Source organism: Sminthopsis crassicaudata, chromosome 2, assembly GCF_048593235.1.
Source record: "Sminthopsis crassicaudata isolate SCR6 chromosome 2, ASM4859323v1, whole genome shotgun sequence".
In the NCBI taxonomy this organism is placed as follows: Eukaryota; Metazoa; Chordata; class Mammalia; order Dasyuromorphia; family Dasyuridae; genus Sminthopsis; species Sminthopsis crassicaudata.
Genome location: NC_133618.1, coordinates 567086047 through 567109370, shown reverse-complemented (window position 1 = coordinate 567109370; position 23324 = coordinate 567086047). Strand labels below are relative to the sequence as shown.

Here is a 23324-nt window from a genome sequence, read left to right as displayed (position 1 = left end):
GAGATAGGCCCAACATAAGGATGGAGGAAGATAAAGGATTGGGCTTTTCTCTGTGCCCAAGGCAGAACCAGTTTTTAATAACAGCATTCAGTGTGAGAGGGAAAGACACACTGCCATAAGTTAAAATTCAGTTTCAGATTTTATTAAAAAAAAAAAAAAAAAAAGTAAAGTGCATTTTATATTAAAAAAAAAGATACAAAACCCACAGATTCTTGGCCCCTGGACTGGGCAGTGTCATTGTTCCTTTGGGTAGAAATAGCACAAAGGGCCAGATAATTATTAAGCTTGGGGAGATTAGTCATTTATGGAAAATAGGAGGAAGTCCAAAAGGGTCAGAGAACGAAGAATGGGGACACAGTGGTTCTTTTAGATTGTCAGGAAGGAAAGACAGTCTAGTCTTTGATGTTCAACGTGAATTCCATCAAAAAATGGAATGTGATTCTATCTCCTCCCTTAATATAGTGATGACAGCAGCCTTATGCCAGCCCTCTAATGTCCCAAGAGAGCACGTAGAAAAGCCACTAGTCCCTGTGGCTTGGCAGGTTTGGCAGTGATATAACAATTCTCCTGTTGTCTGTAGCTTGACAGTTCTGTGGAGGTAGGAGAAAGTGTGCTCTGGTTTGGCTTTCTCACACTCAGGGGTCCTTGGCATGGAAGGACCAGACTCCTTGGGGGCCTCAGGGATAGCCCTGAGGCTCTGCAGTGATTGACTTTGGCAGCAGAACATGGGAAGAACTGAAAGGAGGCACATTGAAGAAGAGAAGATGTATTTCAAACTCCGGCTCAGGCAATCTTATTCTCCTGGTACATCCAAAATGCCCCAAGGAAATTGTAAGGAAGGGGAGCCCATGAACTGAATCCTTTCCAGAACAAGACTTAAAGGAAAGTTCTTGATCACCTCTCATCCCTCCCACTTGTTTCACATTTTTTTTTTTTTTTTTTTAAAGAAAAATGTTTTCAAAAGGGCTCAGGAGAGCTAGTCTGTCAGAATAGTCTCAGCAAAGACTGAGGAATGAAAGACATTACTGAACAACTGGGTCCCCTCTAGGGGCCTTCTGGTTGTAGATTCAATATGTGGAGCTTCCAGGTAATCACCCAGGGCCAGCAAAACCACCTCTCTTTCATTCTTGGTTGAGGGGAGGAGGCTACAAGGCAGGCTGTAAGGCTGATGATCCTTCTCCCTCTGGCTGGTACACATCCCCAGAGACTCCCTTAGGAAGTAGAAAGGAGCTGTCCCACTAATTAGCTCCGTTCTTTGACTTCTGGGTGCTCTTTGATGAGGAACAGAAAGGCCTGGCCATTCTACATGGAGTCCTAGTCCGGGACAGAGTTGGCGTTTGCCCATCTCCTGTGCTCATACCACAGAGTCACGGATCTCAGAACCCAGCCGTACCCGGGGCCGGGGGCATGGGGGAGACACCTCTACAAAGCTGTCCTGAACACTGAGTGGCCTCTTTTCTGACTCCGTGAAAGCTCGCAATCCTGGAGAGCTGTCAGCAAGGGCTTGGTAACCCTTGTGATCAGGCAGGGCACTGGGGGGGCCGCTTCCATTGAGGGAGCGGTTTTCAGAGGGCAGCATCACTGGACGGGTCCTGGGATGTACACTGGCACACTCTCCCTGCTTCAGGAAGACCTTCATGTTATCTCGGTGTCGATAAAGGAAGAAGAGGGCTAGAAGTACAACGGCAAATCCAAACAGACCACACATTAGCAGGAACTCGTTCCAGTAGGTCTTGTAAGGCATCAAAGCAGCCTTGCCATTGGCAGGTGAGCTCACGCGGGAGGTGTTAGGGATGAGGGGGATGATAAAGCCCTCCTCCCCATCTGAAGCCTCCTCAGTAGCCTCCACACAGTAGCTGGCCACCAGCTGCTGAAAGTTCTCCTCCATGGACCAGCACTGGAAAGAGCCCAGCCCGTCCTGGCTGCCCACCAGAAGCAGGTCTCCATTGGGTAGCACACGGTAAGAGGCAGAATTGTTAATGGGGGCCTTGTTGTGTAGCCAGCGCCGGGATGCGAGGTTAGAGAGCAGTCGGCAGGTCAGCGTGTTAACAGTATTGGGCAGGAAGCGTACTTGCTTGCACGGTGTCTCACCTGCCAAGGAGAAACACAGCAGGTGAACAAAGGCTCCCCAAGACACTCTGGGGACTCCCTTTATTAGGAAAAAATAAGGTCTGGCTACCCACCAGAGGGCCACACTAGAGACCTATCCTTTGTTTGGGGATAGCTAAGTGCTGCCATTATTGTTTGTGAAAGGAGAGCGCCAGTATTCTGGGAGTAAGCAGAAAGGGAGATGGGAGCAACGATACAAATTGTTCCCTGAAAAGTCAGCTCTCCCTGCAGCAGATATGGCCCCAGCTGCTTCCACCTATCCCCTCCTGAAGTAGAAGACTTTACCTGATGATGTAAGAGACTGGGAGCTGAATGCAGACTTGTTGCAGAGTTGTTCGGTGTTGGCAGCTTCAATGTCCTGTACCCATGGCCTGAGGAAGACAGAAAAGTCAATGACAAAGTTGGGAGATGGGCCCTCCACTGTGGCAGTCCAAGCATTCACCCTATGACTCTGGAGTCAACCTGCCCTCCATCCCAGTGCTTGAAGAGAAAAGGGTGGCCAGGTGGAGCAATGGACAAGAACACCAGGTTTGGAGTCAGGAAGGCCTGCATTCAAATCCAACTCTGACAATCACCACCTGGCGATCCTGGGCAATAACCCTATTTGCTTGTTTTTTCATCTGTGAAATGGAGATAATGAGAGCACCTCCATCCCAAGCTGGTTGTGGGATTCAGTGAGCTATTTTATTGCTATCGGCAGCAGCATCATTATTTTTAAAATTAGTGAGATCAGTTTCACAGGGTGCTGCTTCCTACAGAGCAAAACAGGGGAATAAGAGGCAGGAGGAACACAGGTAAGCCAGCATCCCTAGAGCACTCCCCACCCCCTTTCTCTACCACCTTCCCCTTAAGCACAGGCTGAAAGAAGAAGGACTTCAGTGGGGGAGAATGGAGGCCAATGGCCCCAGGGGCAAAAGGAGAGAGAAGTCATTGGGGGAGCAGCAGTAGGCTTCTTACTGTGAGGCCAGTTCAGGCTGGTAGTGCCTGACGTCCCTGCAACTGGTACCACTCCAAGCACAGTAGGGGTCTCGGGACAGGATGCATTCCCCACAACTTGTGTACAAGCTGCAGTTTGCCACAGACACCTGAACCACAGCTGAGTAGGACGAAGCATACAGCAGCCCCTGAATGAGATAAAAAGTGATGAGAAAGAAGCTAGCAGCGGGAGCCTCCTGTCTAGGGATGCACTCTTTGCATCCCCAGCTCTGGTTTGTAAGATAAAAGGTTGGATCAGATTTTACACCTCATGGCAGAGCTGCCAACCTATGGTTCCCCAAGTCCCTTTTCTGAATATCCCCGGACTCTATATAGTCCGGATCTGATACCAGACTTGAGATTCTCCATTCCAATCCAAGGAATGAGGGAGAGAAAAACAGAATGGCAATGTGGTGGCCCAGGGACACAAATTTGGAATAAGTTAGACCAATATTCCTCCTCCCTCATATCTCCTCCTTTCTCTTAACCATATTCTTGCTCACTCTTTGGGGATCCAACAGTAAATTCTGTACAGGGTGGTCAGGTGGGAAGAGCCGGATCTCCTCGATAATATGTACCCTCTGTCTTGAACTCACAGTTTTGTGTAGTCGGCCATCACCTGCAAAATGAGAGAGAGAGAGAGAGACACTCAACTTCCTCCTCCTAAGGGAAGGATTCCCATTAAGTGCTGCACTCCTCAGCCAACCCTTGGCAAGGGCCCTTCCCTTAACCTCAGAATCCAGAAAACTCACTTGTGCCCAAGAAGAGGACATCATAAGTACGGTGTAGACCAGGGACTCGATGCACTGAGAGGCGCTGATAACGAGCCCTGTTCTGCAGCAGCAGCGGGCTGCTTCGGACCTGCCTATCCATCAAAAAGTGATCTTTGAGGAAGTTAAGTACACGGTCAGGGAGTTGCAAAGAAGAATTGATTCTCTTTTCCCGGGCACTGTTAGTGATGCACTGGAGGAAAAACAACAAAGAAAAATTTAAAGAAGAAAATTTAAGAAAGATTAACACTCAAAAAAAAGTATTTCTATATGGAGAAATATCCAACAGGCTTGGGATAATATTACTTTAATGGTTATACACTCAAAATCTCTTCTAGATCTATTATTATATGTATATACATAGAGCTATACACAAAAAATAATGCCTAGAAGAGATGTATAAATGAAGTGTATATGTCAATCCACATACCTGCATACCCATATATGCCTAAATGTATGAACATATATGTATGCATACACCTAATACACAGAGTTCCCATTTCTCTACTGAAGGCTATATGGCTGTGTACAGTCTCAAAACTTTCTCTGCTTCCTGCAGAGAGGGAGGGGGGGGGGTATTGTTTTGGATTTTTGACTTTGGAGACAGAATGAACTGACCAAAGCTGGGTGGCTTTTGCTTGAGGCTACACGAGGATCTGCTTTAAGAATAAGGTAAAATGTTGGAGGGGAATACAGACCGCTCCTGGTCGGGGTGTTGGTGACTCCATCACTGTATACCACTGTTGCGTTTCTCTGTTTACTTCCTTATAAAGGCCATTGAAGGCATTCTCTACATCCTGCATGGTGAAGACACATATGGCTGAACCTCCTGCTGCTCCTTGATGCCTGCAAGAGAGACAGATAGTGTCTGAATTGTGCAGACCCCAGTGGCAGCTGAAGATCCTTAAAAGTCTGCTAAAAATCCAAGGGAAGTATCTGTAGGTGGGGCCTCTCCTCTCATCCCACAAAAGAGTTTGGATCTACTGTTGTTCAATTAGGAAGAAACTAAAAGGGCCCCACCTTCCCTGGCTTTTCAGCCATCTGGGCTAAGAATGAGACTCTTAGTCCCACTGGGGACCTACCACTGTGAAGTGAAGACTCCATAGAAAAGGGTATCTTGCCAGTCCTTAGGGCTAGGGCTCAGCACAAAGACATCTTGGAGCACATTGAAGGGGAAACCATCAGATGACCGGGAGCAAAGCAACTGAGCTTTCAAGAAAGATGTCCAGCGTCTCTGCAGTACTCTCTCCCCGCCAAGGTCCCCCTGACAGGAGAGAAAAATCAGGTTGGGTTTTGTGAAACCATGTGGGAAGGCAAGGATTTGAGTGAGGATCTCTGAAGAGAGGAGCACCTAAAGGGGTCAGTTGGTATGCAGGTTACTCCTGCCCAATCCCCAGCTCTGAAAGCTCACAGCTATTAGAAAAGGACAGATCTCAGGTGTGCTGACTGTGAAGTCTCTCACAGAACCCCAGCATAGCCCACTTCTATGAAACACCTACAGGAAGGGCATTGTACTTAGGTACAGTCTCTGCTGCCCTCATGGAGCTTCTTATTGGGACACAAATAAATCTGACAGGTAGGACTGAGAAGGGCAAATGAGAGACCCAGACTGAAGAAAACTGAGGGGGGGAAAGGAGAAAGTACATTTTTCTCCCAGCAAATTTCATTTTTTGTTAGATTCTGACCCTCACCTTGCACACACGGGCAATTCGGGACACAACAGTGTTCTCAAAGAAGTCAAACTCCTTGCCAGTCTCGCTGAAGAAGAAGTAGATTTTGTCATCATCCCCCCGTGGGTTGTCTAGGCTCTCAGGAATGTAAGCGGAGCTCACAAAGGCCGGGTCTGTGTGGGGTGGGAAAAGGCTCAGAGTTGGTGGAGGAAGCAGAAGGGGAGCCCCATGGCATCCATCCCATGAGGAGAAAGAACCTGCTCTCCACTCAAGGACCTTGCCAGATTCACAGTGGCTAGGACACAATTCCTCTGGCACAACCCTCCCGTGCTGGGCCATTGCACCAGGCTTGTCCTCCAGTTGGGGCCCTCTCCATTCATCCTGGGACAAAGATGTTCCTCTGAGTCCAGGCAGGCAGGGCTAGCCCCGAAGGATGGGGTTGGAGGGGAGGGGGGAAATCTTCACCTTGAAGCCAGTTGAGGGAGTTCTCAGTCTTGAGGGTGAGGCGATTCCCCTGGCTCTGGGAGATGGTTGGCTCGTTCCCCTGGAAGTTGCTGACTGTTCCGGCATAGAGCTTGCCATCTGCCAAGAGAAACATTCCCATGGGAACAGCCCCAGAGCAGCCCCCATTGCGAGAATCAGCTCCTCTCCAAGCCGAGTAGGGACTGCGAAAGCAACTTGAAGGTTCATTTCATCTTGGTTTTGGGGCCCTGGGGTACGAATATGTCCTAAATTAAATTTAGACCTAGGAATAGAATCAATGTCAAAGAAAACAAACCCTAGGGGCACATAGTGACAACTTAGGAAAATCATTTTATTGGTACCTTTAAAAAAAAAAAAAAAAATCACTTCCCAGTAAGTCCTCCAATTATTCCACCTGGCCAATAGAACCCTTCCTTGTAACAGCAATCCAGACACACTTTGTGACATCGAGTGTTATTTCGATCATCTCTAATGACATTCTCAAGCTATGCTATGGTTCTACAATTCTATCCTCAAAACAAAGATTACATAAAAGTGGCAAAAATGGGAAGAAGGGGGAAAAAAGGAAGGGACTATGGCAGCTTCCCAGCCAGGTCCAGACTCGGCCTTACGTGAAAGGTCATCCTGGCAGTTTTTTCTCAAGAACCTTTTCCAGAGCCTCCTTGTGCTAGGGAACCCAATGTCCCCATTCCAGACCTCTGGAGGTCTACATATTCTGCTCCTAGGAGAACACCAGATGCTTACCAACCATGATGGCTGTCGATTTGTACTCCGGGTCAAATGGACAGCGACCTTTCCCATCTTCTAGCAGAATGTTCCCCGCTGCATCTCGCTCCAAGCTGAAGTTCTGAATGTTCTAAGGTAAAGACAAATGGGGCCATTCAGAACCCTGGAGCAGGGTCACAGCAGCCAAGGGGTCATGGGTCAATCAGGGTGTTTGAGGACAAGGAAAGTGGAAAGGCCATGAGAAGAGGCAGCTGAGTATGGCTGCTAGATAATGGGCTTGGGAATACTTGGGTTCAAGCCCAATTGGCACATACCGGGACCCTGGGCAAATCATTGACTCTCAAATTCTAGAGCCTTCCCTTGGTTATTTATCCTGTTTTCAGCTTGTTTGGATGTTCTCTCCATTTGACTGTAAGCTCTATGAGGGCAGAACTTGCTCTTTGAATCCCCGTGGCTTAGAGCAGTGCTGGCAAAGTTTTGTGGGTGGCCGGCTGTTTTCAGTCACGTATGACTCTTTGTGACCCCAGGTGGGTTTTTCCTCAATACTGCAGCAGTTTGCCTTTTCCTTCTCCAGCTCATTGCACTTATGAGGAAACTGAGGCAAGCAGGTGAAACACCTTCCCCAGGGTCACACAGCTAGAAAGTGTCTGAGGCCAGATTGGACCTCAGGGAGATGAATCCTCCTGACTTTATGCACTTTTCCTTCTAGCTGTCCTAGCACTACTATGTAGTGGCACATAGTAAATTACCCAATTTAATTGGATAATTAATGTTTATTAGTTGATTGATTGAATCTTGCAGTGCCTTAGACAACAGAAACTAAGTTACGGAACAGTTGCTGAACTGCATGGGCAAAGGGAGTCTGCTCACCAGAAAGCACCTTAAACCTGTGAAATATCACAGGTTTAGACTCCCCCAAAAGATGTAATTTTGAAGATTTCACAGATACTTTTAAAATGTATGTAAAATTAGTCTGCGGGTTCCTATAAAGCTCTTTGTTCTCTTATTTGTATATTGAAAAGAATGGTGTTTACTGATGTTATATTCATAATAAAATAAAATTTTAAGTGTGAAAGGGATATATATAAATATAAAGAGAGAGCTATGTCAGTATAAGACAAGGAAGAGATCTGTGGTATGTGTTAATAGAGAAATAAGCAACTACAGCAACAGCTAGGTAGGACTGTGGATAGAGTGCTGGACATGAGAGTAAGCCCTGAGTTCAAATTTTGCTTCAGACACTTTGTATCATTGGCCAAGTTACTTTCAGTCTCAGTTTCCTTGTCTGCAAAGGGACATCTGACATCCACTGCACAGAATTGTGGTGAGGATCAAATGAGATCACACATAGGAAAGCATTCTGCATACGTTAAAGCATTGTACGGAAGAGCATGGTTATGTGACAGAGGAAACTGGGTGAGTCAGAGAGATTGTGTGTGTGGAACAGATTTGTGTGCATATGAATGAGCTCTCAGAGAAGGCAGAATTTTTTTTTCCTGAGGCTGGGGTTAGTTAAGTGACTTGCCCAGGGTCACACAGCTAGGAAGTGTTAAGTGTCTGAGAGCAGATTTGAACTCCGGTCCTCCTGAATTCAAGGCTGGTGCTCTGTCCACTGCGCCACCTAGCTGCCCCAGAAGGCAGAAATGTTAAGGATCTGATCTCAAAGGGAGAGGTCCTCCTTCCATCAATGCTGTCAAGTGCACCATTCCATGCCATTATTAATAGATGGTCCTGACTAAAAATCCCTCTAACATTTGAGCCATTTGATGATCCTCCCTAGGCTGAGCTAAACCAATACAACTGACACAAAGTCAGAGATGAATTCTAGGCTAAGCCTTTCCCACTCGTAGTCATGGTGGGATGACTGGCGACTCTTCCAGGCCCAGTGTTCTAGCCACTGTTTCATCCAGCTGCCTTGGGAGACCTGGGTTAACTCTCTCCGCACACACTTCCTGACAGACATGACCTTGAGCAAGTGACTAAAACCCTCCAGATCTGTAAAACGAGGGAGTTGGAGTAGAAGGAGCTGAGCTCTCTTCCAGCCCCAGACTTGTGAATCCTATGTTCCTCTCCCCAGGATTTTCAGGCCTAGTTGAAACAACTTCCCTACATGCAGTGACAAGAGCCAGGGGCATCTGGTGCCTTTCCTGGTTACCCTGGCCTGTCCGAGAACTGAGATTGCACTGGGGGGCTGCAGGAAGCGGGAGTGGGTCGCTGGGGCTGCCACTTACTATGTAGGCACAGACTGGGCTGAAGGCAGCTGTACCACAGGTGTACAAGTGGCTGCTGTTGAGTGGCTGGAGAAGCTTGATGTAGTTGTGACAGTCCCTCTAGGAGGAAGAAGCGAGCGTTATCATCCTGTGCCCCCTCCCCTCATTCCTTCTTTCATCATCATAGACAAATACTGAGTCTCATCATAAGAAATACAGGCCAGCTCCCGGTTTCTTAAGGAAGAGGACTGACTGCACGGACCTGGGTGGCCTCAGGCTTGGACTGAACTCCCAGATGTCACTGAAGTGACTGAGCTAGGGGAAGATGGAGTCACAGTCTGAAGTTCTCAAGGCCATCTTCTGGAGCTCTGGACAGGGTTAGGGTTAGGGACGACTACCCCAGTCCTAACAAACTACAGGGGTTTGGCCAAAACAAAGGGGCTCAGAAACGTCACGAGCCATGTCTCTCAGGAGCTCAATAATCAGGAGCACCAGAGATAAGGTCTACTCTCCACCAGAAGGGAAGATTCCCTTCTGAGTGACCCATTCTTTTTCTCATTGTAGCTGGCTAAGGTAGAGGTCAATGGTTATTCACTTGTAACTGGATAAAATCCCTTAATATCCAATCAAACAAGGGATTAGTCAGGATTGCTTTGGGGGGGGGGGACTCTCTGTGGGGGCCAGATCCTCCCACAACCTGCTATTGGCTCCTCTCTCTCTATCCCCTCTTTCCCCCCTTATTCACCTGTGAATCCTTTCCTTTAAAGACACACTGGTGTTTCTTCTCTGGGTCAGCAGGCCACAGCAGCTAGAAGATTCCCCCCCCAAAAGAACAAGGTTAATAATAAGAAAGAGGGAGGATAGTATTAAGATTCCCATTAGTTCTCCAGCCCTGGGGGTTTGTGATGATGGTCCAAGCTAAATATGCTTTAATGGCTCCTTAAGCAATAAATTATTGCAAAGAATATTATGAATGCTATATTAAATTACAAGCTCTGTGTGTGTGTGTGTGTGTGTGCTTTTTGAAAGGACTTAGCAGAACAATAACAAAAAGGGAACCATTCTGTAGAAAATTAATTAACATTTCTCCTTTGGTATGTTACAAATTCTGTCCCAGAAGGCCCAAGGTCCAATCTGCCTGCCCTCCTGTTCTTTCTTTCACCTTACCCACCCCTCCCCCAGATCCCTGACTCTCTCACCTTCTGGTAGTGCCCCCCGGGCAGGAAACTGCTATTGCTACTGAGAGCAAAGAGGGCCTCTCGGGCCCCCACAAACAGTGTTTTTCCATCTTTGCTCAGCAACAGTGCTGTGTAATTGGTGATGCCCTCTGCTTCGAATCTCCACACTGTCCGCTCCTGTGAGCCTGGGGAGAGAGACGCTGCCATCACGGGGGTGGCTAAATGCTGTTCATCCAGAGCCTACCTCCCAGAGGTGGTGAACAATTTCTGAAAAGTCAGTCAGGGTCCAGGCCCTGCAGAATCCCCATGAGACGGTGGAGGTAAGGAGGAGGGAGGAATGAAAGGGAGAACAATAATTCGGAGTCACACCTCAATACACAAGAAATCGTTGGGATTTAGGTTCCTTGCAACTTGTACTTTTCTGGAAACATTTGAGACAATTTGTACAAAAATAATTCGTATAAAAATGCTGAGCAAATCACTTGAAAAGAAAAAATAAGATTTGACCCAACCAGTCATGAATGGCTGCCGGGACAACAGTGTCAACATGTAAGATGTTTAGAGAAGCAGCAGCAGGTCTAACCTACACGCTGCTAAGTGCTTCCTGCGTGGTAACCTAGAGAGAGGGGTGAGAATGTTCATACTGACGGCTGCTGCCTTCTCCAAGATGCTCTCCACTGTGAGTCCCACATCCTTAAGAATAAGCATTAAGATAAGGCATGGCTTCTCAGAGATCGCAACAGCACTGCCAGGTCTAGATGCCAGAGCTCAGGAAGCCAAGGCAAGCACCTACTGTGCGTCAGGCACTGGGCGAAGTGCAAAGACAAAGGCAAAGGATGGTCCCAGACCTCAAGGAGCTCCTAGCCCAGTGGAGAAGACAACATGAAAGTAACCATGTACAACCAATATATATGCCGGAAGGGTCAGAGAGAGCCTGCAGAGGAAGGGCATTAGCATTAGGGGGATGGTGAAGATCTTGTGGAAGGAAGGAGTTCAGCCAGGACTTAAAGCCAAGAGACAGAAAAGGAAGAGCATGTTATGGCATGGGGGCTGTCAGTGAAAATCCTCAGTCAGGAACTGGGGCATCTTATTTTTAGAATAGCAAGGAGACCCCAACTTTTAAAATCTGGACAGCATCCACAGGAAGGCAAGCAGGTGGTGAAGGATCTCAGGTCCAAGCCTTCTGAAGATTATTTGGGGATTTTTAACTTGGAGAAAACTCAAGAGAGAACATAATAGCTGCCTAAGGAAGTAGTGGGATGCCCTTTATTGGAGAGCTTTGAACAAAGGCTAGACAACCAATACCAGGTGTGGGACAGACTAGAAGGCCTTGAGGGTCCTTTCCTCCTCTGAAATCTCTGATCTCGTGATCTTAATGCTAACTTTGGGTGGAGAGGGCTTAAGGGATTCTATTGCATCTATTGAACCTGGAGTGAATCCAGGGAGATGGCCTTCTGGCTTTTTGGGCCACTATATTCTTGTTGTCATTTCACAGTTCTTGATGTTAAAGGCAATTTTCCAGCACTGATTCCCTCCCTTCCCTGGACTAGCCTCTGCCTTTGAAAAATTTTTCCAATGATCTGATGTCTAATTACTTTTTTATTGATGAGCTGTTTGGACTTTGAACCACAGGCTTATCAGCTCTTGGAATGAGCTCCTGCCCCATTCCATCTTCAGCTTTTCCATTTAACCAAGCTGGTTAGAGATAAAGATGATATGAACGACAGCTCAAAGTGTACCAATGGAAGGGCACTCACCACAACCATGCCCTTTCCTCTGTAACTCTGACTCAATCTTTATTTTAAAAGAAATAACTTTATCATTTTCTATTTTCCTTCCTCCCCTAACAATGTCCTGTACATTGTAGGCTCTAAGGAAACACTGACTGCACAAGAGTTCAATAACTACTAGCTGTGCAAGCCTGTTCACTTATCAAATCCAGGGGCAGCTAGGTGGCGCAGTGGATAGAGCACCAGCCCTGAAGTCAGGAGGACCCGAGTTCAAATCTAATCTCAGACACTTAACACTTCCTAGCTGTGTGACCCTGAACAAGTCACTTAACGCCAGCCTCAGGAAAAAAAAAAAAAACTTATCAAATCCCCTACTTTCCTCAAGTACTGGCAACCTGAAAGTACTACTAGATAAACGTGAGTTGTTATTTTCTCATGGTCTGGTTCTATAAAAGTAGATAAAGCAAAGCTCTCAGAATTCCCACTGAGCACAGAAATCTTCAGTTATGCCTGTAGGGGTTAAACTGTCTGAGTGTTACAGAAGAGAAACTGGGGGTGGGGTGGGGCAGCCATTGCCACACTGGAGAAACTGGGACCTGAGAGGGGAGCATGGAGAATAATAGCTCAGTGTCACTACCGCCAGCTGGCGGGCCAGAGGGAGAACCGGCTCCTGGGCTCTCACTCCCTGTATTGAGACAAGTTTCTCTCCTAAGTTAGCCAGTCCATCCTTCCTTCACCATACGTGAGTGTGCATATACATGACATTATTGTAGTGCATCAATTGTGCTTTGCCCAAAGGAAGAGGGCAATGCTGAACCACATGTGTATATGGATACACGCACACGATTGTGTGAATGCACTCTGTATATGTATACATGAGAAATTACTCTAGTACATCAACTGTAATTTGTCCGAAGCAAGAGGGCAATGCTAATCATATGTGTATATACACATATTTGTCTGTACATATATACTCTAGCTGCCACAGTGAGGACCCAGGGTCATCAGAGAATCAGTTTTACCCTTCCATGTTTGGAGGGCTCAATTTGAGATGTACCAATCATATAATCAAAGACATTTAGAAATAGAAGAGAATTCAGAAATCATTTTGGTCCAAAATCATAGGATTTGAGCACATTTGCAACCACTGAGGTTTTGGGTCCATTACCACCCAAACAGTTTTACAAGTGAGGAATGCAATTTGAGAAAGGCTGATTTACTTGTCCAAAGTCACACAGTTGGTTAATAGCAGACCGGAACCCATTAGTCCCAACATCTCGTATCTAACGCAGAGAGAGAAGACCCAGGGGGGCGGAGACAACTATTTTCATGTATTTCAAGGAGCGCCATGCAGGAGAGGGACTGCACTTGTTTTGTTTGGCCTCTGAGGACAAGAATCAAGTATCACATCACCTGGGCCCAAGGAGTTAGGCGTGGAGACTGAAACTCATGTACCTAAGCCTCTTACATCACCAGGCGAGGACACATGCGAACTCGGGAAAGAAAGGCTGTATTATGGAAACACAAACTTCAGGCACGGTGTGTGTAGTAATCCCACACATGCAGGCCTACATGTGTGTATGCAACTTAAAAGCTCGTATGTATTTGGAGCTGGTAGAAGATCAGGGGCCATAGAAGATAAAATGGTTCATCCAAGGTCAGGCAAATAAGTGATGAAAATAGGATTCAAACGCGGGTCCTGGGGCTAGAAATCCAACTTTTCCTCAGCCTGAATCTTCACTTCCACACGAAGGTGTTTGCCAGTGAAAGGCAGCAGGCACGGAATACATTTGCTCCCCCGGGACCGGGCTCCTGTCTGTGACTGGCTAAGTGTCTCTCTCGGCCTGTTCTTGCATGCATGTGTGCCTACACCTCACACACGCCTGTGCTTGCATATGTTCTCATTTGTTAAAGCCTGTGTGGGTCAATGAGCCTTCCCCGCTTCTGGACGCCCTTGTGTCCTTCCCTGCCCGGACCTCCCGGCAGGGATCACCCAGGCTTGTGGAGCGTATCTGGACCCCTGCTTCCTCGGGGACCGTGTGCCTGTGCCTACTGGCAAACATGGGGACCCGAGAGCCCAGCACGGCGGCCTCCCGCCAGAACTCCAAAGAACGCCCGCACCCAAGGCTGAGTCTTCCCACTCAGCTGGGGGGCAGGGGAGGGTCTTGTTCTCTTCAGGCCCAAAGATCCCAGGTTTCCCCTCCAGAAAAGTCCACGCCCACCCGTCCTCCTTGGGTGATTTCACTTCCTCCTCTGGGAACAAAACAGAACAAATCTGGGGAAGAAATGGAGTCAGAAGCTCCAGGCTCCTTTCTCTGTGGCTTGATTAAATAGCCACTTACCCTCATCTGTGAAATGGGGATAATAATATACGTACTACCTATCTCACAGAGTGGCGGTGAAAATCAAATGAGATAATGGGTATAAAGAGGCTTTGTAAATTGTAAAGCACTAAACAATCATTGTGACAGTATCTCTAGCATCTAGCCCAGCCAAGCCACATGGCAGGCACTTAATAAAGGCTTTTTAAAATGATTGACTGAAATAATAACTGACTACAAGGAAAGCAAGCACTTCATAGTGGGAGAAGCTGGACCCGTTTGTAAGCATATAAATATATACACACACACCCACCTACATAATACACATATGTGTGCTGTGTGTAGATGATGTCCCGAATATACAGGTAATATCACCTGTACACCTGCACATACTCACACCTACATTTATGTACAATTACAAAAATATGGGCATATGATATCCCAAATGTATGTGATGTGTGTATATGATATCCCCTCTCTTTATATATGTATACATACATATATACACACATATATTTAGATGTTCCATAAGTAAAATTAAAAATCAATTGAGCCAAAACTCTGAGATATCCTATATTAGCTCATTTTATCTTCCCAAAAACCCTGTGAAGTGCTACAGATATTATTATGCCCATTTTATAGATGGGGAAACTGAGGCTCGGAGAGGTTAAGTGACTTGGCCAGAGATAATTAACAGACAATTAATGTTTGAGGTGATCTTCCTAACTCCCAAGTTCTATGTTCCATCCATCTACTAGGCTACCCCACTGTTGCAAACAATTAACTGAGCCCAGGTCCAGAGTAAAACAACACATTATCTTGAGAATACAGTCAAGCAGGGAGACCCAGACCCTTGGGCTAACATCCAGAGCCCCGTTGTAGAGTTTCCCTGGGATTGAACTCCCTGGGACAAGAAGAAGTTAAAGGGGGTCTTTCTTGCCGCCCTCGAAGCAAGTGAGCTGGAATTTTTCAGGATGGCTGAAGCTGCCGTAAAGGGAGGAAGGAGGGTGTTCTGATCTCCTGCTTTTCCTCACCTATGTCAGCAGGAAATGATGCATTATTTGTCCAGCTCCCAACCTCACCTAAATTCTCTCCCAATCCTAGTGACTCAGGTGGAAACGTGGAGCTCTCTGAGGTGAGACGGGAACACAGCTCAACACTGTCCCCACCCTGAGCAGGAGAACAGTGACTCAGAGTCCTGCCCTCCCTTTCTCCTTCCTCCTTAGTCTCGATCCACTGCCCCCTTCTCAACAGAAAGACCAAAATCCAGCCTCCCCCCCCCACACACCCCTTTTGACTAAGCAAGAAACCTGGTTAAATATTAAAAAACTACCTCCAAGAATGGCGGGGTCTTTCCCTAACTTCCCATCAACTACACCCCAGGGCAAAGGTTCTTAAACTTGGCTTTTGTTCCAGTGTTTAGATGATTACATTTCAGTATGGTTAATTTCCTTTGTCATCTGACATTTTATTTTACACATTTTAAAACATTACTCTTGAGAAGGTGGGGGTCCGTAGTCTTCACCAGTTACTAGAAAGTCTGTAACAGTTAATGAATGACCCCTTCGGGCTTAGGGGGCAGGTGAGAAGGGTACTCTAGAATGTTACCTCCAGAGGGATGCCCCAACCTGACTCTAAAGGTGATCCTGTGAGCCCTCTCAAGCCCTTTCCCGCCAGCAATTTTATATCAAGTTACAGGCTACCTTTCTCTTCTCCCTGGGATGGGGTGGTGAGTGCTGACTCAGCAGTGAATTGGGGCAATTCCGGATGCACTTCCTCTTGCCGGCACCACCCGTCCGCCAGGGCAGGGAAGGGCCTGGGGAAGCTAAACGGGAGTCCACCTCTTCTCTCTGGGCTAATGCAGAGCAACACCCTCACCTCAAAACATCAGGCCGTCCCTCTGGGTGAGGGTCAGCCCTCAAGAGTGGAATCCCCAGAGGCCATGCTCCCTACAGGGAGACCTTTGGCTCTAAAAAGGTCTGAACCATAACCAAAAGGAAGCGAAAAATAAAGGAGAACGGATCCCTCAAACCAGATGTATCCATAAGGCCAGAAAGGTGGGATCTGAGGTAGCCAGAGTGGGCCAAAGGCACATGCTCCAAGCAGAAGCTGTCGTCAGAATTCACTTCCTAGATGTGCAGAGCCAGACTCAGTCCTCAGGAAAATGTGTGTCTGAGGCTCCTAGTTCCTCAGGGTCCCTCCCTGCACAAAAGCTCGTCTGCTGAGGGTGGGCCCTCAGGGGCTAAAGGGACGGCCCAGATTCAAACTAAGACAAAATGAAACACAATAGGTTTTCTACCATGACTTAATTCCATCATCTCTTCAGACAAGAAGGAGAGAAGGCTGGATTCAGATTCAGAGGAACTGGATTCAAACCCTAGCTTTTGTCATTTACATTACCTTGGGCAATGTAAGGGATTGGACAAAAGGATCCCTATTGTCTTTTCCAATTTTAGGAGGCATAACAATACTGTTAGAATTTATATAGCACTTTAAGGGCTGATAAGTGTTCTACTTTATGCTCGCATCCACCCTGGGAAATAGGGGCTGATTTTTTTTAAAAATTCACTGACCTCTGATTTCAGAATACCTAGAGTAGAAGCAAAGCTAGGAAAATGACTCTTTGCTCTATTTTTCCTTTCCTACTGCTTCATTCCCAAGTGCTTGACCAGAAATAACCTTTTTTTGAGTGAGTGGGACTGATTCAACACTACAGAATTTGTCAAGTGGCCTACACGTCTCTGCTAGGCGGGCCTACGCTGTTCAAAGAGTGGTCACTCAGACTGCATTTCAACCTGGTTTTAGACTGAAAGCACCTTTGGGTGGGAACTATCTTTAGTTCCCTATCCTATATAGTATTTAACATTAACACGAAGCTGACCTTTAATAAATGCAAATAATGGCAAATTTTCAATTATACAAAGTTTGAGTAAAATTAGCTAAACTCCTTGCTTCCTCTCCTCTGCCTTCTGTAGAAGTCTTTTGTCTGTCTCTGAACATTGAACATTATCCATAGAAAATGGGCAAAGATAGGAAAAGGGAAATGAGTTAGTCTGACCTCTTTTTTAAGAGTTAAAGGTCCAATGAGGGGGGGGAGTTCAAAGAAAACAGGGATTAAATGGCCAAATATAAAGTTTTAGGATTTTTGGTGTATTTAAATTACATAATTGGTACACTGGATTGAGTTTTGGGCCTGTAGACAGGGAAATCTGAGTTTAAAACTGGCCTTGGATACTTATTACCTGTGTGACCCTGGGCAAGTCATTTTAACTTCTGTATGCCTCAGTTTCCTCATCTATAAAATGGACATTATCTCACAGAGTGGTTGCAAGGATGAAATGAAAAATTTACAAAATCTGAAAGCTTCATATAATAATTTATTTGATTATCATAATTTTTTCCTGCTATTATCACTATCTTCTCTCCCCACAAATAATACAAATATTATTTGCCTTCCCCAATTCACTAATCTCTTGGGGCTAGGATTTTTATAGGAATGCTTCGAAGGTAGACCAAAGGGTCACTTTCCTAATTTTTTTCTTATTCTCTGAGTTCTGAAATCAAAGGTCAGTGAACTTTTTCAAAAATCAGCACCTCCCAGATGGCTGCGATATCCTCACCCGAGTACAAGAATAAAACACTTTTGCAAATATTAAATGTTACTATTGTTATTCTGTTATATCTCAGTATTTCCTTTATAACTCTATGTATTTCATTTTATGAACCTTAAAACATTATTCTGAGAAGAGATCCATTGGCTTCACTAGACTGCCAATGGGGTCCATGATACCAAAAGGTTAAGAATACTTTGCCTAATCCAATACTTAATGTGCAACAAGAAAATGGGATTTACACACATCTAGGTATACTGTAACACATGTAAAATGTATGAGATTGCCTGTCATCTAGGGAAGGGAGTAGAAGGAGGGGAAAATCTGGAAAAATGAATACAAGGGATAATGTTATAATACATGCATATATACTGTCAAAAAATGTATAATTATAAAATTAAAAAAAAAAAAAAAAAAGAATACTTTGTCTAGGTAGTTAGGTAGTTGAACCCTGAAAGAAGAATGTCAAAGCAAAAAGGATTTTTGTGAAGTGTACCACATAGAATGCTTTAAAAGTTCTGTTTTTGCCATAGGCCAGTGATATTCATATGGGAGTATTCAAAGACTGCCCAAGAGAGAATCAAATATAAAGCTAAGAAATGTGGAAATATGAGCAATTTCAACAATGTCTTTTCTGGACAAAAACCCAGAGACAGGAAGATAACATTTCAGGAAAATCAATTAGACTCTACCAAAGCATTAGGAAAGGAAGAGCTAAGGAGCCCTGAGAACAGCACAGGCCAAAAGTGTCCAGCTCCTACAAGCACCCCATCAAAGTAGGATTTTCCAAGTTCTATCTTTCTTCCCCAGAGGAACAAAATATAGTTTGGGAAAAAAAGAACCAGGAATGAGAACAGAGATGTATAAAGATGACCATGACTGGTAAGAACTATCTGGGCACAATAGGCCTTAGAAAACTATTTTTTAAAAAAGGAGAGATTGAGAAATATCTTCTAATACACTTTTCAGTATATTCAGTATTACCAAGGGAGAAGTAAAAAAACTCAGCCAAAAAACAAGACCTTTTAAAGTACATTATCAGTAAAGTCCATTAGTCCTGACCTGGGGAGGGGCTCACTCATAGAAAGGTTCCTACCAGCCTTTAGTTGGGATGGAGTGACCGTAAGTCCTTCCTTGACTCCTACTGAAATGATGATTCATTTACACTAACAGTTTGGACTCTGCTCTAATGCAGACATGGCTTAACAGCAATAGCCACCATTTAAAAGTGCTTTGAGGTTTCCAAAGCCCCTGGTGTATAATATCTCATTTGATCTTTACAACAACCTTAGGAGGTAAGTGCTATTATTCCTATTTTGCAGATTACTGAGAAAACTGGGGCAGACAGAAGTTAAGTGACTCGTTCAGCATTACGGGCTAGTAAAATGTGCACTACCTAACTGCTCAGGCTTCAGCCCAGGTGACACTGGACACAAAGGCTGAAGTTATTCCTTGAGTCCAGCTTTCCACTTGAGCCGCAGACACCTCAGTCAGGCAGTCTGCCACTGGCTGCAGGTGTGCCCAGGGTGTGCACCCAAAGGTCACATTTTGCCAACTTAGCACAGGACTCCCTGGCATTTCAACATCTGGCAGAATATAAGTAACCAGATGGACAAGCTGGGAACTAGCAGTAACAAGAGAGGTAAGGAATGGAAGGTGAGGTGGGGCCCAGAAGCCAGTGAAAGTGAGAGACTTCTAGAGCTGGATCTTAACTTCTGTTTACTTTCTCTGAATTTTAGAGCATCACCAGTCAAGGCTAATGAGAACAGGGCAAATAAGGCCCTTCTAAGAATTTTCTTTTGGTCTAGACATACTATATGAACAATTTCTATAAAAAATAAAGCACAACAAACATGACAAATAGGGAAATAATGTTTAGAAGAACTGCACATGTTTAACCTATGTCAGATTGGTTGGGGAGGTGGGTGGAGAGGAAAAAAATTAGAAACAAAAGGTGAATGTTGAAAACTATCTTTGCATGCATACTAAAATACTATAAAAATATTTAAGAAAATGTTAAATTAAAAAAAAAAAGAAAAGGTAGAATATTTCATTACAGAAAGGTAAGGTAGCTTAGAGCCACCTGAAGAAAATGGGCTATCAGGGTGCCATGAAGATACCACCCACTCAGAAGAGGAAAGGAAAGACTCCTTTGGAACAAAGGCATCGGGCAGCCATATGGACAAGCCTTGTAATAATAAGTTCCACTAGTCAGAAGGGAACTCTGAAGCCAGCATGGGAAGGACCAACATCCACACCCTGATCTTTTCAGTCCCACCACGCAGTGACACAGACAGAAAGTTCCATCCCAGGACACAGAGGGCACCGTGGCAGATTCCTCCTCCTCCATGTGCTGTGAATACAGCTTTCTATGCTCCCTGTTTTCCCAATTATAATCTAGGGCTAGAAGGACCTTAGATCCCCCTTAGTCCAGAAGAACTGAGGCCCAGAGAAGGTAATTATTTTGGCCAGTGTCACACAGCTGGTAAATGTCACTTTCAAAATTACTGAGTTCAGTGCTTTTCCATTCTGGTAATTCTTGGGGCAGCTGGAGATTAATAACTCACTTTAATTATGTAAACAAGTAGCCCTAATAAAACATGTGAAAGCTGAAGAAGCATTGTAGAGACTTGCTCTAACAGGATCCTGAGGTCCAACTGGTCTGTGTCACCATTTTTAGTCAGCACCACTCCTGGTCTTTAAGCTCTGGAGAGCAGTTTAGTTCCTGAAGCTAGAGGTTACAAATGCAAGGAAAATTCTGTTTCTAATAAAACAGAACTCAAAATTCCAAAGAAATCCTGGAAACATTTCCATTCACTAAGGCAAATCTTTTCGCAAGCAGAGAGGCCCTGAGTTGGCCGCCTCGGCCTGCAGCCCCCACTGTGGGATGGCCCCTCCCAGGCTTGATTTAAAGTCAAGCTGCGGTCTTCCTTCCCCAACCACCGGTACCACGGGCGAGAAAAAGGAGCTAGGCTAGAAGGGGAACACATGCACTGCTAGCTCTGTTCCCAGTGCTGAGCCTGTGTCCCCAAACACGAGGGGTCCCAGGCAGATGTGTGATTAGATAGGCCATCATTAAGGAGGGCTGCAATCCCTCTGTTCACTGCCTGGTGTTTTGGTTTGAGACCATGAATGAAGGCCACATTTACAATCACTTGGATGCCTCGGGAACTCAGAGGTCATTTCAGGGAGGTAAGTATGGAGAGGGCAGGGAAGCCTGAAAGTAGTATTTGAGCCCACTCCATCTCTCCATATCTCTGCCCTGTTCCATGAGGGAGGTTAACCATGTCATTGTGCCAAGCAGTACAGTGTGGCCATGGGCCCCAAGGGCAGATCCTCTGCCAGGAATATCTAACAAGTCCCCAAGGGAAAAAGCAGGAAACAGCCTGAGGCAACACTCCAGGGGTGAGACTATTCTGTCGCCTGGGCAGCCTCCCAGGGAGACCTCCCCCTTCTATTAGAGGCTGAATATATGAAAAGCAAAGTGACTAGACAGAATTAGTCAGCAGTGGCAAAGCAGCTGTGCCAACAAGGATGAAGGGGCAACCTGAACCCTTACAGGTGCATGGGGAGGGTACAGGGGGTAATGTAAGGATTCTTGACCTGAAGGACTCAGGGGCAGTGAACTTGGGGGTGGGGGTGGGAATACAACTTTGTTTTCACTAAAATCTAACTGCAATTTAGTTTTTCCAATAATAATTTAAAAATATTTTTCTGAGAAGTTCAGACTTCTAGGGAAGTCCACAAACCCCATGCTGCTGGACTTAGAAATCAGGAGTCCTGGTGCTGATCCCAGCTCTCACATTTACTAGTTTGGGAATCTGAAAGAGAGGTAGCTGGAGATGAAGAACTGAATCCAAAACTGATTCTACTACTTCTGAGCAAATCAATTAAACTCTGGACCTCCATTGTATGCCCTTTATCTATAAAATGATGCGCCTGGACTAGGTGAACTCTTGAGTCCCTGCCAGCTCTAAATCTATAATCTTCTAAGGTGTCTGTCTTGGTTCCCTCATTTGTAAAATAAAGCTTACTTGCACAACTTACCTCTTAAGGGTGTTGTGAGAAAAGTACTTTATAAGCCCTAAATTGCCATATAAATGTGATTACAAGTATGAAGTGGTGCTGGTTTTTTTAACACACACATGCATATTCACCCAAAAAAGTAACTATATGTACCAGTGCCCATGTACATATGGGAAAGGCCTGGGAAGAGCCAGACGATTGGCCATAAATGTCTTTATGAGCCACTTTGTGGAGGTGTGTTCTGTTGTGTGTAAACATGTGCTTACAAGCAGTCTGTGGAGGTGGGCTTGGTTATGAAGCAGCCATCTATATAATAATGACACGTTCTATATTCCACAATTCCTTTCATCAGGGAGTCTCACAGAAGTTTACAGACAGCATTTCATTTTCTCATAGTCCCAACTCTCCCACCCTTCTTCCTAACCCAGAGAGGAGTAGGAAACAGCAAATTAAGTTTTCTCTGTAGAGAATCTCAATTATTCTATGGAAATAAAAACAGAGAGGACCTAGCATGATATTGTACAGAGCTGGGATTAGGTGGGAATACTAAATACTTTTTATTGAAGATGAAAATGGAGGTTCACATGGTCAGTTGTGACAGATCTACAAATGGGGTCCAGGTTTCTCTCAAATCTCTCCTTGTAGCTCACATTTACAAAGCAGCCTGAGGTGCTAGGAACTAACACAATATGTTAAAAGACACAAGTGTGTTCTCACCGAATGATAGTATAGCCCTAGAGTTGTTATGTGGTTAGGAAACCGCCCACAACCTGTGTGGAAAAGTGGGTGTGGAAATGCATGTGGGTTATACCTCTTCTTACAATAACAACAAAAATCATACCTTCTTTTTCTGTAGGAACCTTTATCGGTTCCAAAGTGCTTTTACTTACAGTATCTACCCCGACCCTCAGAACAACCCTCAACACTAGGTATGGAAGGAATGATTTGCACCTCCGCTTCATGGATGAGAAAGGAAGAGGGGGGAATCTGAAGCCATGGCGGGGTGGAGAGGGAAGCCATGAGAGAAAGGGAAAAGAGCCGTGGCGGAGGTCACAGAGTACCGTTAGATCACCCTGGTAGGACCGCTGTTAGACTGGACTTGCATCTGAGACCGCCAACCTGCAGTATGTGGTTTGGGGGGATCTGGGAGAGGGAGGCGGGACTCCCAGGGACTCTTTCCTGGTCCAAATCCAGCCGCTAGAGCCCAGGCCCTCCCCCTCCCCAGGGGTCTTCATTCTCCCCCTGGTTCCTGCAACCCCCCCCCCCACTCTCCCCAGTCCCTTCTTGGAGAATCAGTCCAATGAGAGGGAGATGCAGAGAGAGGCTATTTCACAGATGCCGAATGCAGTAAAGTGGTCCTGGAGAGCGCGGAGGGGCAGCAGGAGGGTTTGGAGGGGAGAGGGCCGGAGGAGGACAATGGCGTGCCAACCAGGGCAGGACTGAGCGGGGACCATGCCCAGCACTCCGCTGGAAGGGGCGGGGAGGGGCGCGGAGCGGCGGCTCCTCGGGCTGTGC

General features: G+C 45.8%; 1 protein-coding gene across 4 annotated transcripts in view; it reads right to left on the bottom strand.

Annotated features, from left to right (window-relative positions):
- Positions 1 to 116: 116 nt before the first annotated feature.
- SEMA4B (semaphorin 4B) overlaps positions 117 to 23324 on the bottom strand; it is a 35968-nt gene continuing 12760 nt past the window's right edge. For all 4 annotated transcript variants that reach the window (XM_074295160.1, XM_074295161.1, XM_074295162.1 and 1 more), the window contains exons 4-16: positions 10143 to 10306; positions 9689 to 9751; positions 8965 to 9063; positions 6752 to 6863; positions 5990 to 6106; positions 5546 to 5697; positions 4937 to 5118; positions 4553 to 4700; positions 3837 to 4047; positions 3588 to 3703; positions 3067 to 3233; positions 2395 to 2480; positions 117 to 2091 (exon numbers count right to left, since the gene is read on the bottom strand). In XM_074295160.1, coding sequence (XP_074151261.1) covers positions 1355 to 2091; positions 2395 to 2480; positions 3067 to 3233; positions 3588 to 3703; positions 3837 to 4047; positions 4553 to 4700; positions 4937 to 5118; positions 5546 to 5697; positions 5990 to 6106; positions 6752 to 6863; positions 8965 to 9063; positions 9689 to 9751; positions 10143 to 10306 — 2354 coding nt within the window. In that variant the 3' untranslated portion in view covers positions 117 to 1354. The remainder of the gene's footprint in view (positions 2092 to 2394; positions 2481 to 3066; positions 3234 to 3587; positions 3704 to 3836; positions 4048 to 4552; positions 4701 to 4936; positions 5119 to 5545; positions 5698 to 5989; positions 6107 to 6751; positions 6864 to 8964; positions 9064 to 9688; positions 9752 to 10142; positions 10307 to 23324) is intronic.